General features: G+C 39.1%; 1 protein-coding gene across 2 annotated transcripts in view; it reads left to right on the top strand.

The window, feature by feature from the left end:
• The window catches only part of FCHO2 (FCH and mu domain containing endocytic adaptor 2), a 505609-nt gene that overhangs the window by 130034 nt on the left and 359308 nt on the right, over positions 1-16267 (top strand). For both annotated transcript variants that reach the window (XM_053701433.1, XM_053701434.1), the window contains exon 7: positions 15107-15205. In XM_053701433.1, the coding sequence (XP_053557408.1) occupies positions 15107-15205 (99 nt within the window). The remainder of the gene's footprint in view (positions 1-15106; positions 15206-16267) is intronic.

Below are 16267 nucleotides of genomic sequence, written 5' to 3'. Positions count from 1 at the left end.
TTTTGACGTTTTTTTGGGCCAAAGGTGTCGGCGTTCCGGATGTGGCGTCATTTTGGCGCCAAAAGCATTTAGGCGCCAAATAATGTGGGCGTCTTTTTTGGCTCTAAAAAAATATGGGCATCACTTTTGTCTCCACATTATTTACGTCTCATTATTTTGTGCTTCTGGTTGCTAGAAGCTTGTTCTATGGCATTTTTTTCCCATTCCTGAAACTGTCATTTAAGGAATTTGATCAATTTTGCTTTATATGTTGTTTTTTCTATTACATATTGCAAGATGTCCCACGTTGAAGCTGAGTCAGAAGATATTTCTGGAAAATCCCTGCCTGGTGCTGGAGCTACCAAAGCTAAGTGTATCTGCTGTAAACTTTTGGTATCTGTTCCTCCAGCTGTTGTTTGTACTGTTTGTCATGACAAACTTGCTAATGCAGATAATATTTCCTTTTGTAATGTTACATTACCTGTTGCTGTTCCGTCAACATCTAATACTCAGAGTGTTCCTGATAACATAAGAGATTTTGTTTCTAAATCCATTAAGAAGGCTATGTCTGTTATTCCTCCTTCTAGTAAACGTAAAAAGTCTTTTAAAACTTCTCATTTTTCAGATGAATTTTTAAATGAACATCATCATTCTGATACTGATATTGGTTCTTCTGATTCAGAGGATTCTGTCTCAGAGGTTGATGCTGATAAATCTTCATATTTATTTAAAATGGAATTTATTCATTCTTTACTTAAAGAAGTCCTAATTGCGTTAGAAATTGAGGATTCTAGTCCTCTTGATACTAAATCTAAACGTTTAGATAAGGTTTTTAAATCTCCTGTAGTTATTCCAGAAGTTTTTCCTGTCCCTGGTGCTATTTCTGAAGTAATTTCCAGGGAATGGAATAATGTGGGTAATTCTTTTACTCCTTCTAAACGTTTTAAGCAATTATATCCTGTGCCATCTGACAGATTAGAATTTTGGGACAAAATCCCTAAGGTTGATGGGGCTGTCTCTACTCTTGCTAAGCGTACTACTATTCCTATGGCAGATGGTACTTCCTTTAAGGATCCTTTAGATAGGAAAATTGAATCCTTTCTAAGAAAAGCTTACTTGTGTTCAGGTAATCTTCTTAGACCTGCTATATCTTTAGCGGATGTTGCTGCAGCTTCAACCTTTTGGTTAGAAGCTTTAGCGCAACAAGTAACAGATCATAATTCTCATAGCATTATTATTCTTCTACAACATGCTAATAATTTTATTTGTGATGCCATCTTTGATATCATTAGAGTTGATGTCAGGTATATGTCTCTAGCTATTTTAGCTAGAAGAGCTTTATGGCTTAAAACTTGGAATGCTGATATGTCTTCTAAATCGACTCTGCTTTCCCTTTCTTTCCAGGGTAATAAATTATTTGGTTCTCAGTTGGATTCTATTATCTCAACTGTTACTGGAGGGAAAGGAACTTTTTTACCACAGGATAAAAAATCTAAAGGTAAATTTAGGTCTAATAATCGTTTTCGTTCCTTTTGTCACAACAAGGAACAAAAGCCTGATCCTTCATCCTCAGGAGCGGTATCAGTTTGGAAACCATCTCCAGTCTGGAATAAATCCAAGCCTTTCAGAAAACCAAAGCCAGCTCCCAAGTCCACAGGGGGCAGATTACGTTTTTTCAAAGAAATTTGGTTCAATTCCGTTCACAATCTCTGGATTCAGAACATTGTTTCAAAAGGGTACAGAATTGGCTTCAAGATAAGGCCTCCTGCAAAGAGATTTTTTCTTTCCCATGTCCCAGTAAACCCAGCGAAGGCTCAAGCATTTCTGAAATGTGTTTCAGATCTAGAGTTGGCTGGAGTAATTATACCAGTTCCAGTTCTGGAACAGGGGCTGGGGTTTTATTAAAATCTCTTCATTGTACCAAAGAAGGAGAATTCCTTCAGACCAGTTCTGGATCTAAAAATATTGAATGGTTATGTAAGGATACCAACATTCAAAATGGTAACTGTAAGGACTATCCTGCCTTTTGTTCAGCAAGAGCATTATATGTCCACAATAGATTTACAGGATGCATATCTGCATATTCCGATTCATCCAGATCACTATCAGTTTCTGAGATTTTCTTTCCTAGACAAGCATTACCAGTTTGTGGCTCTACCGTTTGGCCTAGCTACAGCCCCAAGAATTTTTACAAAGGTTCTCGGTGCCCTTCTGTCTGTAATCAGAGAACAGGGTATTGTGGTATTTCCTTATTTGGACGATATCTTGGTACTTGCTCAGTCTTCACATTTAGCAGAATCTCATACGAATCGACTTGTGTTGTTTCTTCAAGATCATGGTTGGAGGATCAATTTACCAAAAAGTTCATTGATTCCTCAGACAAGGGTAACCTTTCTGGGTTTCCAGATAGATTCAGTGTCCATGACTCTGTCTTTAACAGACAAGAGACGTCTAAAGTTGATATCAGCTTGTCGAAACCTTCAGTCACAATCATTCCCTTCGGTAGCTTTATGCATGGAAATTCTAGGTCTTATGACTGCAGCATCGGACGCGATCCCCTTTGCTCGTTTTCACATGCGACCTCTTAGGCTCTGTATGCTGAACCAGTGGTGCAGGGATTACACAAAGATATCTCAATTAATATCTTTAACACTGATTGTACGACACTCTCTGATGTGGTGGACAGATCACCATCGTTTAGTTCAGGGGGCTTCTTTTGTTCTTCCGACCTGGACTGTAATTTCAACAGATGCAAGTCTGACAGGTTGGGGAGCTGTTTGGGGGTCTCTGACAGCACAAGGGGTTTGGGAATCTCAGGAGGTGAGATTACTGATCAATATTTTGGAACTCCGTGCAATTTTCAGAGCTCTTCAGTCATGGCCTCTTCTAAAGAGAGAATCGTTCATTTGTTTTCAGACAGACAATGTCACAACTGTGGCATACATCAATCATCAAGGAGGGACTCACAGTCCTCTGGCTATGAAGGAAGTATCTCGAATTCTGGTATGGGCGGAATCCAGCTCCTGTCTAGTTTCTGCGGTTCATATCCCAGGTATAGACAATTGGGAAGCGGATTATCTCAGCCGCCAAACGTTACATCCGCGCGAATGGTCTCTTCACCCAGAGGTATTTCTTCAGATTGTTCAAATGTGGGGACTTCCAGAAATAGATGTGATGGCCTCTCATCTAAACAAGAAACTTCCCAGGTATCTGTCCAGATCCAGGGATCCTCAAGCGGAAGCAGTGGATGCATTGTCACTTCCTTGGAAGTATCATCCTGCCTATATCTTTCCGCCTCTAGTTCTTCTTCCAAGAGTAATCTCCAAGATTCTGAAGGAACGCTCGTTTGTTCTGCTGGTAGCTCCAGCATGGCCTCACAGGTTTTGGTATGCGGATCTTGTCCGGATGGCCTCTTGCCAACCGTGGACTCTTCCGTTAAGACCAGACCTTTTGTCGCAAGGTCCTTTTTTCCATCAGGATCTCAAATCCTTAAATTTAAAGGTATGGAGATTGAACGCTTGATTCTTAGTCAAAGAGGTTTCTCTGACTCTGTGATTAATACTATGTTACAGGCTCGTAAATCTGTATCTAGGGAGATATATTATAGAGTCTGGAAGACTTATATTTCTTGGTGTCTTTCTCATCATTTTTCCTGGCATTCTTTTAGAATTCCGAGAATTTTACAATTTCTTCAGGATGGTTTGGATAAAGGTTTGTCTGCAAGTTCCTTGAAAGGACAAATCTCTGCTCTTTCTGTTCTTTTTCACAGAAAGATTGCTAATCTTCCTGATATTCATTGTTTTGTACAAGCTTTGGTTCGTATAAAACCTGTCATTAAGTCAATTTCTCCTCCTTGGAGTTTGAATTTGGTTCTGGGGGCTCTTCAAGCTCCTCCGTTTGAACCTATGCATTCGTTGGACATCAAATTACTTTCTTGGAAAGTTTTGTTCCTTTTGGCTATCTCTTCTGCCAGACGAGTTTCTGAATTATCTGCTCTTTCTTGTGAGTCTCCTTTTCTGATTTTTCATCAGGATAAAGCGGTGTTGCGAACTTCTTTTAAATTTTTACCTAAGGTTGTGAATTCTAACAACATTAGTTGAGAAATTGTGGTTCCTTCATTGTGTCCTAATCCTAAGAATTCTAAGGAGAGATCATTGCATTCTTTGGATGTTGTTAGAGCTTTGAAATATTATGTTGAAGCTACTCAGAATTTCCGAAAGACTTCTAGTCTATTTGTTATCTTTTCCGGTTCTAGGAAAGGTCAGAAGGCCTCTGCCATTTCTTTGGCATCTTGGTTGAAATCTTTAATTCATCATGCTTATGTCGAGTCGGGTAAAACTCTGCCTCAAAGGATTACAGCTCATTCTACTAGGTCAGTTTCTACTTCCTGGGCGTTTAGGAATGAAGCTTCGGTTGATAAGATTTGCAAAACAGCAACTTGGTCTTCTTTGCATACTTTTACTAAATTCTACCATTTTGATGTGTTTTCTTCTTCTGAAGCTGTTTTTGGTAGATAAGTAATTCAGGCAGCTGTTTCAATTTGAATCTTCTGCTTATAATTTAAACTTTATTTTGGGTGTGGATTATTTTTCAGCGGAATTGGCTGTCTTTATTTTATCCCTCCCTCTCTAGTGACTCTTGCGTGGAAAGATCCACATCTTGGGTAGTCATTATCCCATACGTCACTAGCTCATGGACTCTTGCTAATTACATGAAAGAAAACATAATTTATGTAAGAACTTACCTGATAAATTCATTTCTTTCATATTAGCAAGAGTCCATGAGGCCCACCCTTTTTTTGTGGTGGTTATGATTTTTTTGTATAAAGCACAATTATTCAAATTCCTTATATTTTATGCTTTCGCACTTTTTTCTTATCACCCCACTTCTTGGCTATTCGTTAAACTGATTTGTGGGTGTGGTGAGGGGTGTATTTATAGGCATTTTGAGGTTTGGGAAACTTTGCCCCTCCTGGTAGGAATGTATATCCCATACGTCACTAGCTCATGGACTCTTGCTAATATGAAAGAAATGAATTTATCTGGTAAGTACTTACATAAATTATGTTATTACCCATTTCCCAGTTTTGCATAACCAACACAGTTATAATAATATACTTTTTTTTTTTTTTTTTTTTTTAAATAATTTTTGAGGTATTTTGAAAGGCATACATCAATTATGTAAATAAATTTTTGCACTACATGGTACATACGATACAGGCTTCAATGTTCCTGGAGTAGCAAAATAAACACATAAGAAATTAGAAAAAAAGAACAACAGGTTACATATCATGTAGACATTGTATATAGAGGATGCCCAGCACTAAGAGACCTTCTAAAAGCATTAAGGTAGAGGAAGGCGAATATAGGCCGAAAAGGCCATCTTTGGATCTCATCATTATACCTCGGTTTTATAACATTTAAAATGTAGAATGGAATATATTAAATGTGCTATAACAAAATCAAAACCAAAACCCCCCTAATAATAATATGTAGGAACCATATGAGAGCCTTCTGACCCACACATCAAGGTATTAACTGCTATATATCTGGTCTTAAAAAGGTCCCTGAAATATGTTGAAGGGCTAAGAAACTCAGCAGGTACAATTCAAGCAGATTTACTAGTCTGATCAAAATAGGTGGGTTCCGTATTATGGTGCAATAAGGAGTAGAAGGGATACTAAGGGGGTGATGGAAGGTGCGGTATAGGCAAGAGAAACCGCTTTTTTAATTCTCCTAGAACTAGGAGACATATTATGGAGTAGTGGGGGGGGAGGTGGTAAGATAAATACAATGAATGGAGTATATGCCAAAGGAGACTTTCAAGGGGTAGGGCATCAATTATATAGTATTACTATGTTGAGGAGGAGGACAAGTGAAACTGTAAGGAAGACAGGGTGTGTATAGAGATTATAGACTCAACTAGCTAGTGTTATTGATCAGTCCTGCTGATCTAAATAAAGTAGGTAAAGTCAGTAGCTTGGAATTAAGAGTAAATACTAAGAGATTAAGTAGTTTATGGTAATTCTTTTGCATCTAGGGTGAAAAAAGTACTACTAGGGATGCTGCACAATAGACAAATGGTTAGCCTATGTACTCTAAATATAGACATCATTAAACTTTAAACTTTGGAGGGTTCAGAGTTGTTGCCACTGTGAAGCGAGATTAAAACATGCTGAAATTCTTTTTATTTATTTTTTATTTATTTATTTATTTTTTTTCCTTTTTTTTGTTCTGGGAGTTAGTCTGATAGGGTGCAAAATGATAAGTTAAACTTAGTGAGGAAGAGGAAGGGTGTGTAGTTCATTCTAAGATACTGCTTGATATTGGGGAGATATAGTTACATACATATAGTATCTTCACCTGTTTAGTATAAAAGTACGGTTGTAGCAACATTGCTTCTATTGGAGTACGGGATAGGGGCATAAGTCTGCTTTTATGGCAATAGTATGTCTTAGCAACCATGTTAGTTGGATATGGGCCCTATATCCAACAATAAGCTATTGTGTCAAATTTAATTATCTCCTTCCCATATGTACAATAGATGGGCAGCTACCAATTTCGTAACATGTCAGAACAATTTAAACTTATATGAGTATAGAAAAGAAAAGTAAACATACTCAGAATAGTGTTATGAAAGGCAATACATGTGATGGTAAAAACATGCCACACATCAACAGCAAACAGTATGAGGCAATCAACTGGGTTATGATAGCAGAGGATAACATTTGAACCCCAAAACTGGCCAACCCCGAAAGTTAGTGAAATACACTGGGAAAGTTCTCTGTATGTGTTCATGGTCCCTCTAGTTGGCTTGCAGCCTGTGTGCAAAACAAAGCAATGGACCGGTATGTTATAAGAGAGAACATTTTACCCAACTCCAGAACGCAAAGCTAGGGAGAAAGCTGTGCTGCAGATCTGGCAATAGAAATCTCTGCAGTGATTAATGTGTCCCCCGGGGTCCCAGTGCACAGCCACAAAGTCTATTTTCCCCATCTGAAGTACATGCTCTAATGACAGTGGCCAGCTCTCCTCAATAGCCAAGTTGCGGTAGTCGCGGCATAAATGAAAATCAGAAGCACTGAGTTCTGCCAGCCGTATAGAGTCCGCTCCGGGCAATCTATGAAGTTTGAGGGAGTGCCGGAAAGGTAACTGATAGGCAGAAATCGGGCGCGGTCCCTGCACCCACAGCCAAGCGTTAGTGCACTGAAGTGTGTCTGCCTGTGGCATTACTCCAAGCCTATCACTAGGTATATCCATTCGCAAGCCACATAGCACAGCTTCCGATTCCCATTCCTCCTCAGGGATAGTGATCTCCCAAGCCACCACCATATCGCAGCATAATGCATTCTGTGCAGGTCTTGATGATAAATATGGCGGCTGCCGGGGATTCGCTGCTTTCTCTATGTCGCCACACTCCTCCTCAGAGATAGTTAGGGTAGATAAGAAGGCGGTATGCGTAGTAGTAGAGTTGTAAGCCTCTTCAACTGCATCTAGTAGAGTTTGATTATGATGCTCTAGCAAGTCCATTATCTGGCTTAGGAGAAGCGCAGCCATGTTTTCTATGCCCCTGTTTTAGGCCAGGCTTCACGTGGCGTATCTGAAGAGGTATAATCAATATAATATCCTCATTGCAGTGTTCTCTTCTTCTCCCCTGGCTTGGGATAGCTGGCAGTTGTATTAGATGTGAGATTATTAGAATATTAGAAGCTTAGGCTCATCATGCTTAAGTTAGACTTTGTATTCATGATTGAAAGCCAGGAGCTTCATAAAAACACGTCCGGCCATGTTAGCAGCTGGCTCCGCCCCCCATAATAATATACTTTTAACCTCTGTGATTATCTTGTATCTAAGCCTCTGCAAACTGCCCCTTTTTTCAGTTCTTTTGACAGACTTGCAGTCTAGCCAATCAGTGCCAGCTCCCAGATAACTTCACGTGCATGAGCACAGTGTTATCTATATGAAATATGTGAACTAACACCCTCTAGTGGTGAAAAACTGTTAAAATGCAATCTGAAAGAGGTGGTCTTCAAGGTCTAAGAAATTAGCATATGAACCTCCTAGGTTAAGCTTTCAACTAAGAATACCAAGAGAACAAAGCAAAATTGGTGATAAAAGTAAATTGGAAAATTGTTTAAAATTACATGCTCAATCTGAATCATGAAAGTTTATTTTGGCCTAGACTGTCCCTTTAAGGATATTGGTTATGCCACTGACATATTATTAATGACTGATGTCTAAGTATTGACAATACACAAAAAAAAGAGCAATACAGTAATATTACATGTATTTTTAATAATGTTTTATACTTTTGTCTATGTGATGGGTACCCTGGACCAGTAGAGACAGTGGATAGAGTTTACACCACCTTCTGAGAAAAATTAAAAGGAATCCTGATGTTTTCTATAGGCAGTTTGTGTCCACAAATCATTGATAGTTGCAATGTTACAAAAGCACAGTCAAGCAGTGGAATTCACTGACTGTCACCCTCTTTTGAAATGTCTGTGTCCATGCAAGTGCTGGCAAGGTTAGGACATCTGTGTTTTGGCATGCAGGATGAATTTTAATCATTGACGTCCTACAGCATATTGAGACCATAAATAGTGGCTACTACTCCAACTATTTTGAAAAATTGTGCACAACAATTGGAGACGAAACATAGGTAGTTGATTATTATGCATGAACCATCATGCTTTTGCTGTGAATGCAGTGATAATTCCTTTGAGGTCCGGATTAGTTTGTCTTTGATTAAATTACTTTGCTCTAGAAAATGATTTAGAAAGATCAGGGAAGATAAACAGAGGGCAATTTTTCTGGTGCCTGTCTGGCTAAAGAGAACTTGACTTTCTGACCAAGTTCCTTTCAGATGACAATTATTGATGACTTCCTCATATTCTGTGCCTTCTTTTTCAGAATCCTTGATTCTCTTATATCTGTTTATACTTTTGTTAAAGGGATAGTCTAGTCAAAATTAAACTTTCATGATTCAGAATCAGATGGAGCATGCAATTTTAAGCAACTTTCTAATTTACTCCTATTATAAATTTTCTTTGTTCTCTTGGTATATTTATTTAAAAAAGCAAGAATGTAAGCTTAGGATCCGGTCCATTTTTGGTTCAGCACCTGGGAAGTGCTTGCTGATTGTTGTCTAAATGTAGCCACCAGTCAGCAAGCGCTACCCAGTCTGACCCAAATATGAACCGTCTCCAAAGCTTACATTCCAGCTTTTTCATATAAAGATACCAAGAGAATGAAGAAAAATTGATAATAGGAGTAAAATAGAAAGTTGCTTAAATTTGCATGCTCTATCTGAATCATGAAAGTTTAATTTTGACTAGACTATCCCTTTTAAGGTCTTTTAAACTTGTGACATATAAGGCCTATTTTTGAAGATATTTGGTTTTCTTCAAATGTACAGCATATATCTCTTGGTTTTAGTACCCTGAAAGTCCATAATGTCTGCAGTTTCATTTAGATTATGTTACATCCTACAGAAATAATTACTCCTGCTCCAAAGATCCCCTTCCTGGTATATATGCTTGAAACTACGGCAGCATCATCATTTTCACTTTGCACCAAAGTACATACAGGGAGTGCAGAATTATTAGGCAAATGAGTATTTTGACCACATCATCCTCTTTATGCATGTTGTCTTCCTCCAAGCTGTATAGGCTCGAAAGCCTACTACCAATTAAGCATATTAGGTGATGTGCATCTCTGTAATGAGAAGGGGTGTGGTCTAATGACATCAACACCCTATATCAGGTGTGCATAATTATTAGGCAACTTCCTTTCCTTTGGCAAAATGGGTCAAAAGAAGGACTTGACAGGCTCAGAAAAGTCAAAAATAGTGAGATATCTTGCAGAGGGATGCAGCACTCTTAAAATTGCACAGCTTCTGAAGCGTGATCATCGAACAATCAAGCGTTTCATTCAAAATAGTCAACAGGGTCGCAAGAAGCGTGTGGAAAAACCAAGGCGCAAAATAACTGCCCATGAACTGAGAAAAGTCAAGCATGCAGCTGCCAAGATGCCACTTGCCACCAGTTTGGCCATATTTCAGAGCTGCAACATCACTGGAGTGCCCAAAAGCACAAGGTGTGCAATACTCAGAGACATGGCCAAGGTAAGAAAGGCTGAAAGACGACCACCACTGAACAAGACACACAAGCTGAAACGTCAAGACTGGGCCAAGAAATATCTCAAGACTGATTTTTCTATTGTTTTATGGACTGATGAAATGAGAGTGAGTCTTGATGGGCCAGATGGATGGGCCCGTGGCTGGATTGGTAAAGGGCAGAGAGCTCCAGTCCGACTCAGACGCCAGCAAGGTGGAGGTGGAGTACTGGTTTGGGCTGGTATCATCAAAGATGAGCTTGTGGGGCCTTTTCGAGTTGAGGATGGAGTCAAGCTAAACTCCCAGTCCTACTGCCAGTTTCTGGAAGACACCTTCTTCAAGCAGTGGTACAGGAAGAAGTCTGCATCCTTCAAGAAAAACATGATTTTCATGCAGGACAATGCTCCATCACACGCGTCCAAGTACTCCACAGCGTGGCTGGCAAGAAAGGGTATAAAAGAAGAAAATCTAATGACATGGCCTCCTTGTTCACCTGATCTGAACCCCATTGAAAACCTGTGGTCCATCATCAAATGTGAGATTTACAAGGAGGGAAAACAGTACACCTCTCTGAACAGTGTCTGGGAGGCTGTGGTTGCTGCTGCACGCAATGTTGATGGTGAACAGATCAAAACACTGACAGAATCCATGGATGGCAGGCTTTTGAGTGTCCTTGCAAAGAAAGGTGGCTATATTGGTCACTGATTTGTTTTTGTTTTGTTTTTGAATGTCAGAAATGTATATTTGTGAATGTTGAGATGTTATATTGGTTTCACTGGTAAAAATAAATAATTGAAATGGGTATATATTTGTTTTTTGTTTAGTTGCCTAATAATTATGCACAGTAATAGTCACCTGCACACACAGATATCCCCCTAAAATAGCTATAACTAAAAACAAACTAAAAACTACTTCCAAAACTAGTCAGCTTTGATATTAATGAGTTTTTGGGGTTCATTGAGAACATGGTTGTTGGTCAATAATAAAATTAATCCTCAAAAATACAACTTGCCTAATAATTCTGCACTCCCTGTATATCATCTGTCAGGACATTTTTGCTGGTGACTATGCACTCTGAGGTGCGTTTCTGAGCGTGGAGGTTTTTTTGTGTGTGTTGCATTTTTTCATTTTTCTATCAGGTCAGGATAAGGCAGTTCTCATAACTTCCTTAATAATGTCTTCTGAGTACACCCAAATATTCCTCTCTACACAAGATCTGTCCTTTTCCTTTCTTGCTTGTGGCACAGTTTATTATCTTATCTGGATGTCTTTTCACTAAAGGTCAGCATATGCAAAACCTCTCCTCTTTCAACAACTCATTTTCTAATTCTTGCTGCTTCCAATTTAGTGTCTCTATCACTTCCTCACTCAGCTAAGATTCTAATACTCACTTATCCTATCCTACAACTCATCCCCTCTGGTCTTAACTGTAGTCTATCATTATGAATGTCTGTGACAGACTCCTTCCTTGCAGGATTCTCCACATCTACTTCCTCTGTGTGCCTTGCTTTAGCCTCTGCCATCATCTTCTTGCCCACTTCACCCTAGCCAAGACATAGTTTCCTCCTAAAGACAATAGATCTGCATAACGAAGAGGTGCCTAATAAAAACAATAGCACTTACTCTGAATCTTAAATGAGCAGTCATTTTTTTATTTTTCCTAATAAACTTATAATGATGGTAAATCCAAGTGTTCAACAAACTAGAATTTACCATCACTAAAAATCAAGGGGAGTTTCATTGATCAAACATGTACAAAAGGGTGCTAAATTCGCCTATTCAGTGCTGTTGTACAGCACTAAATTCAGTGGTTCCGACCGCCCATGGCACGACGATCTCCTTCTATAAGTTGACATTTGCACCTCTGAACCAATTACCGTGCATGTCAACTGTCAGGTTTCTGTATGCACGCACCACTATTGGTTCAGAGGTGCAAGCGGCACTTCATTGGTAGAAGATCATTGTGCCGTGGGTTTCCGGAGCAGCTTAATTTAGCACTGTGCAAAGGCACAGAAAGGATGAGTTTAGCACCCTTTTGTACACGTTTGATCAATGAAACTCCCCTTGATTTTTAGTGATGGTAAATCCTAGTGTTTAACGCTTGGATTTACCATCACTTTTAAAAATGTACTTTAATTTGCTGGCCCCCCTGTATCATGTGACAACCATCAGCCAATCACAGACTCTAAGTATATACTATGAACTCTTGCATGTTCTCAGCAGTAACTGGTGCCTCAGCATTTATAAAGGCTGTGCACAATTTGCTAATGGAAGTAAATTGGAAAGGGGGATTTATGCTTGGAGCATTGTTACTGTCTCAGCTCATTTATAAATGAGATAAGATAAAGAGATCATGCTTCTAACCGTAGAGAAAAACACATGGTGGTGTCCATTAATTTATAGACTATAAAACTTAAACAGCTAATATATTTCAATAATAGAAATCTCTATATACTCTATTGAATACATTCTATGGAACGTTACTTTTTCTTTTTAAATATTTCTTTAAACGCATTTTGGTAATTTCTAAAACTCTGCCTATTCTGTGGAATACTTTCACATCACTTTCCTTAAGCTTTTGGTATTTCAGCAGTTACAACTTTCAGGACTGCATAGAGCCTATGTTAAAGGGGCATTAAACTATATATGTCTGCATGGTATATATCAACCATTGACCATACAAAATATCTGTTTTCATTTGTTAGCTAACGTATTATGTATTTATCTGATCTCTTTTGCAGTGGCCAGTAATTGTGCTCCTTGATTATGCTAGCTGCTAATTGGTTTATCTGATACAGAACAAAATAAATAAAGGGATATAAAACATTATTTCTTTCTTAAGACACGGTGAGTGCACGGAATCAATTACTCTTGGGAATATCACTCCTGGCCAGCAGGAGGAGGCAAAGAGTACCACAGCAAAGCTTTTAAGTATCACTTCCCCTCCCACATCCCCAGTCATCCTCTTTGCCTTCAGTGTAAGGAGGAGGTGAAGTTATAGGTGTCTATATAAGATTCTTCTATCAAGATTTTTTTATTTTGAAGCCAGAGCAGGCTTGCTCTGATCTTCCATCACAAGCTGGGTTTAGCTGTACTCCACGTTAGTCTCTTCAGTAGTGCTGTGGTAGCTTTCAACCAGTTAGGAACTTGTGGGGTGGGCCTCACTGCGGTTTCCTGACAGATTAATGCCCTCTCACAGAATTCCAGAGTAGGCTTACTCTGTTCATTTCCTCTATCCTAGGTCTCTGTGAGGAGTTGCTTCCTCTCATGCCAGGTGAGCTGTCCTCCTGCCGGACAGCTGGATGTGCAGGTAAGTACCTTTTGTTTCTGGGACTATGAGGTTGGCACTGTAGGGGTTTAGCTGGGAAGCTACCCAAAAATTGCTAATTTTTTATATGGGACTAGAATCTTGGAGTAAGGTCACGATCCCAAGGATCTTATCTTTTCTCCAGGAAGGCCTAGAGAAGGATTTTCTGTCGGTTCCCTCAAGGGTCAGATTTCTGCTCTATTTATTTTTGCTGCACAAACGTCTGGCGGTCGTGCCGGAGGTACAATTCTTTGTCAGGCCCTGGTCAGAATCGGGCCTGTGTTTAAATCTGTTGCTCCACCTGGGAGCCTTCACCTTGTTCTTAGCATTTTACAACAGGCTCCGTTTGAGTCTACACATTCCATAGATATTAAGTTATTATCTTGGAAGGTTTTGTTTCTTTCTGCTATATTCCTCTGCTTGGAGGGTTTCTGAACTCTCAGCTTTGCAGTGTGACTCTCCTTATCTCATTTTTCATGTGGATAAGGCCGTTCTCCGTACCAAGTTTGGTTTTCTTCCTAAGGTTGTTTCGGACAGAAATATTAATCAGGAAATTGTTGTTCCTTCTCTCTGTCCTAATCCTCCTTCTCATAAAGAACTTTTGTTGCACAACTTAGATGTTGTGCGGGCTCTTAAATTTTATTTACAAGCTTCAAAGGACTTTCGTCAGTCTTCTGTTTTGTTTGCTTTCTGGAAAACGTAAGGGTCAGAAAGCTACTGCTACTTCGCTTTCTCTCTGGTTGAGTAGTGTTATTCGTATGGCTTATGAGACTGCTGGACAGCAGCCTCCTGAGAGAATTACAGCCCACTCCACTAGGGCGGTGTCTTCCTCTTGGGTCTTTAAGAATGAGGCCTCTGTAGGACAGATTTGTAAGGCTGCGACTTGGTCTTCTTTGCACACTTTTTCTAGATTCTATAAATTTGATTATTTTGCCTCGACTGCGGCTTCTTTTGGGAGAAAGGTTCTGCAAGCAGTGGTGCCTTCTGTTTAGGTTACCTGTCTTGTCCCTCCCTTATCATCTGTGTCCTCTAGCTTGGGTATTGATTCCCAACAGTAATTGATGATTCCGTTGACTCACCGTGTCTTAACAAAGAAAACAACATTTATGCTTACCTGATAAATGTATTTATTTCTTGACACGGTGAGTCCACGGCCCTCCCTGTTTTCTCAGACAGTTTTTTTTATATAAACCTTAGGCACCTCTGCACCTTGCGTTAATTCCTTTCTCTCCTTTCCTTCGGTCGAATGACTGGGGGTTGTGTGGAGGGAAGTGATACTTAACAGCTTTGCTGTGGTGCTCTTTGCCTCCTCCTGCTGGCCAGGAGTGATATTCCCAACAGTAATTGATGATTACGTGGACTCACCGTGTCAAGAAAGAAAGAAATTTATCAGGTAAGCATAAATTTTGTTTTTATGTGTATATGGTATATCCACTACATTGCAAAGAATCTACATACAAAATTGTTTGCTGTTCAGGGACTTACCGTTTGAAAAGCCTCTTGAGTATTTTAACCCAAGTAATGTGTTACTGTTTTTAAAAGCTATTCTATAGATGTCTATGTCATTAACATGTAAAGTGCTGCCACTGTATTCCTTTGCCCTGAATACATGATTGGGATGTTCTGTTAAATTAAATAAATGCAAATTAGAAGTGTACGACTCTCTCATGCTAGCAAAAAATAATTTTTTTTTCTTATTTCTAGAAATTTCAAGACATTGAAGAAGTGCATCTGATTCGTGTAAAAGAAATAATAGAAAGTTTCTCTCATTCGGTCAGCGAAATCCATATTCAAATAGGCCAGGTAAGTTCCGCTTTTTGTGTTAGATTCATTTTAAATGTACACTGACGGTTCGGAGTAAATATCTGCATACCCACTTTTTGAGAATGCAGATATTTGTATAATCACATAATTTTGCAGAATAACATGAAAGCCATTAACATGGCACAATGGCACTACTTTTTAGGTATGTTTTGCGTTTATGATAATAAAAAGTGTGGTGTGCACCCTAGCAGAGACTAAAACTAAAGTAGAATAAGCAGTCTCACTAGTATGGTAAAATGCCATGTATGTTTAGCTAAAAGCACTACATCTAATGCAGTAACTTTTTTTACCCTGACTAGTAGTGTTGTAGGCTTATAATCTAACATAATACATTTAACGTGTAGTATAATAGCATATATAAATAGATATACTTCTTAATGAGTTTCTTCAAACTATGTAGTATTCAAGCACTGGGTGGATTATGTCGCTTTTATCCATTTGGAATAGGTAGAAGTTTCCAAAAGTTTACAGGGCATCTTCCATTTAAACATTGCTGATATTTTATGATGTGCATAGTTTTTTGCATACTTCCCTTTCATTCTTATTGAAGCAGTAACTGTGGCTAAATAACCTTTGACATCTAAAGTAGGTAGAAACTCCATTCCAAAATTCCAAAGTGGATTGTCTGTTTCTTCTTGAGTCCAGTATCTACATATGTAGAGTCTGGTCTGAAGTTTGTTGCAGTACACAGATAAACAAAGGTTTAAGCCTTTCAGTACAGCATCCTTCTTTCTTCAAAGGTCCAACTGACTAATGCCTGGCATAAGTAGTAGTAGCAGCATCTCTGTACACCTGTGAGGATTACGCCTGGAGGTTTTTTTTTATGGATTGTGGCTGTCTCACATGCACAGTGGTGAAACACTTAAGATTACTTTTTTTCTGTTCTTTGTATTGACTACAATAAACATAGGGCTCAATTTATCACTCAAGGGTGGACAGGGGTGTACATATTCGCCCCTTTCCGCTCCAGCTCTCCTCTGGCGGGAAGCAATCCCGCCATGAGTGAGGTTTCTGTCACTGTAGACTACTTGCTTAGAGGTT

The sequence above is a fragment of the Bombina bombina genome, chromosome 2, assembly GCF_027579735.1.
Source record: "Bombina bombina isolate aBomBom1 chromosome 2, aBomBom1.pri, whole genome shotgun sequence".
NCBI classification, from domain to species: Eukaryota; Metazoa; Chordata; class Amphibia; order Anura; family Bombinatoridae; genus Bombina; species Bombina bombina.
This window is presented reverse-complemented; position numbering and strand designations above follow the sequence as displayed.